This window comes from Gopherus flavomarginatus, chromosome 2 (assembly GCF_025201925.1).
Source record: "Gopherus flavomarginatus isolate rGopFla2 chromosome 2, rGopFla2.mat.asm, whole genome shotgun sequence".
Classification (NCBI taxonomy): domain Eukaryota; kingdom Metazoa; phylum Chordata; order Testudines; family Testudinidae; genus Gopherus; species Gopherus flavomarginatus.
The window spans coordinates 277,813,506-277,816,412 of record NC_066618.1 but is presented as its reverse complement, the minus strand read 5'-3'; the positions used below and the strand labels follow the sequence as shown (position 1 = coordinate 277,816,412).

The 2,907-nt window shown below is 43.4% G+C and overlaps 1 protein-coding gene across 1 annotated transcript; it reads left to right on the top strand.

Moving 5' to 3' along the window:
- Window positions 1-625: 625 nt before the first annotated feature.
- On the top strand, window positions 626-2,638 carry LOC127044729 (transmembrane protein KIAA1109-like; the record flags this gene model as incomplete). The annotated part of the gene is made up of 1 exon (XM_050939792.1): window positions 626-2,638. A coding segment is annotated over one exon (2,013 nt), but the record flags the coding sequence as incomplete, so codon positions are not given.
- Between the last annotated feature and the right edge of the window lie 269 nt (window positions 2,639-2,907).

Genomic DNA, 2,907 nt, shown 5'->3' with positions numbered 1-2,907 from the left:
CTTGGGTTCTGTAGGAAATGGTGTGGGTAACTTGAGACCTGATCCTATGAAATCCTGATTGGCTTCAAGTCCCATTGATGTCAGTGGGTGATGAGAGTGTTCACTGCACAGGGTAAGATCTGCAGTAAGGGATGTCTACACTTTGAGCAGGGGTGTAATTTCTAGCTCTGACACCCACCCTAGTTCCAATCAAGCTAGCACATTAAAAATAGAATGCAGCCACAGTGTCATAAGCTCTGGGATGGGCTAGCCACCCTGAACACATGCCTAGATTCTTAGATGGGCATATACTTCAGGCAGCTATCCTATCCTGCTGCTGGACCTTCTGCAGCTACATTCTATTTTTAGCATGCTAGCTCTCTCAGAGCCAGAGCAAGTATGTTTCCTTGAGCTGGGAATCACACCCATACATACCCTAAGTGGAACTCCACCCTCAAAATCTGTAGTTAGACAGTGCTCTAATCTTGTGTTAGACAGCACTGTTGGTGTTAGCTTGTAAATGAGATGTTAAACCAAAGTCCGGTCCACTTACAGGCAGTGAAAATACCATGGCACTTTTTGCAAGACTAGATTTGTCAGTCTCAGTAACATACTGTAGCCAGATTTCACTCTGGCATATAACTAAATTTCGGCTGAATGTCAAAGTGGTCAAAAAACAGGCAAGCCCAGGTGGAGGAATATTACTCAAGAAGAGGCTGGATGGGTTGAATGCTGGACTGTACCAAGTGTTACATTCACAATTGTCTACACTTGGCATCCAATTTATCCACAGAAGGCAGATGAACAGTTGAAGCAATCATTGTCAGAAATGGAAGAAACTATGTTATCTGTACTAAGGCCATCACAGAAGACAGCCGATAGAATCATTTCCTCTCACACAGCCTCAACTCGCCTTCCTGTTGATCCCTCAGAACTTCCACCTGATAAGCTACATGTGGAACTAGAAGTCTCTCCAGATTCTCAGATAACCCTGTATGGACCTCTACTAAACGCCTTTCTGTTTATAAAGGAAAATTACTTTGGAGAAGATGACATGTACACAGATTTTGAAGAAGTCATTTCAAGCCCTGTCCTATCAATGTCAACATCTTCAAGCTCTGGGTGGACAGCAGTTGGATTGGAGAATGACAAAAAGGGAATTGAGAGTTCAGCCAAACCAGTTCATCCCCTAACCTTGCGCCCTTGGGACATTACTGTACTTGTTAATGTGTACAAAGTGCATGGACGGCTACCAGTGCATGGCAGCACGGATGGTCCTGAATGCCCTACTGCTTTCTTGGAAAGATTGTGTTTTGAGATGAAAAAAGGATTTAGGGAGACCATGCTGCAACTTGTACTATCCCCACTGAATTTATTCTTGAATGACAACTATCAGCGACCCTCTGTGGATGAACTACTTAGAGAGGGCCATATCAGTCTGTCAGGTCTGCAGCTACGAGCTCATGCTATGTTTTCAGCAGAAGGTCTGCCAGTGGGAAGTGATATTTTAGAATATGCCTGGCTGATCGATGTGCAGGCTGGCTGCCTTACAGCTAAGGTTACAGCACCACAGCTTACTTGTCTTCTGGAATGGGGACAGATGTTTGTGTTTCATGTAATGTGTCGAGAGTTTGAACTGGAAAGGCCAAAATCTGTAATAATGTGTCAGCATGGAATTGATCGTCGGTTTTGTGAATCTAAGATGAACTGTGTTCCTGGGCCGTGTCCAACATCTGATGATTTAAAGTACACTATGACACGCCTTGCAGTAGATGGAGCAGATCTGTATATTATAGAGCATGGTTGTGCCACCAATATAAAGATGGGTGCTGTACGTATTGCAAACTGTAACCTCCACAATCAGTTTGTTGGAGACGGTATAAGTGCTGCTATCCAAGACTTTCAACTGAGACAGTACATTGAGCAGGTGAATAACTGCAGAGTTGGTCTTCAACCTGCAATACTGCGAAGGGCATACTGGCTGGAAGCTGGGTCTGTCAATTTGGGACTCATCACTGCTGATATTGCCTTAGCTGGGGATCATCATTCTAAACATGAAGTGCAGAGACATTTCTTAGAAACACATGATAGCAGAGTTAAGAGGTTATGGTTTTTGTGGCCAGATGATAATGTGAAGAACAAGAGAAGCAAGAACAAGTGTGGATGTCTTGGTGGCTGCCGATTCTTTGGTGGCACCGTAATAGGACTAGACTTCTTCAAGCTTGAAGAGATGATGCCTTCAAGCAGCTCTGCCTTTTCAAGTACAAGTGCAGAATCTGATATGTTTTATGGACAGTCTTTATTGCAGCCAGGAGAATGGATTATTGCCAAGGAGATGCCCAAAATTATAGATAGTAAGACAAATGGTGTAAAAAGAAAAGATTGGGATTGCAGATCTGTGGGTATAGAAATAGAGAGAAAGGCCCAGCACCTGAGTCTGCAAGTACCATTGCGATCCCATAGCTCCTCATCATCTTCAGAGGAAAACAGCAGTTCCAGTGCTGCACTTCCCTTGCTTGCAGGTGAGAAGGAAAGCCCTTCTTCTGCTACTGAAGATCACAGGGGACAAAAGGAGTTTGTGTCTGGTGCACCTAAATTCCCACCTAAATTCCTCTATTGGTTTCAATTACACATAGTATTGTTATGGCAGAGATCATGAGATGGCACCGTTAAGTATAGTCTTACAAGTTTTTTTCTTCACATGCAAGCAAGTTTAAGTCTTGAAAGAAATGCCACTGATTTGATGTTGTCGTTTATTTGGGAGAGCTGTAATAAGCAGCAAAGGCGATTGCTCTCTGCCTTAATCATTCTAACAAGTCAATTCTTGGGGTATGTTGTACCCTGGTGTTATGCCAAAAAATTAATTTTGGGGCACTACAACAATAACCTGCCTATTGGCCCCTTTTCTGTCCTTCTTGAGGCAGAAGT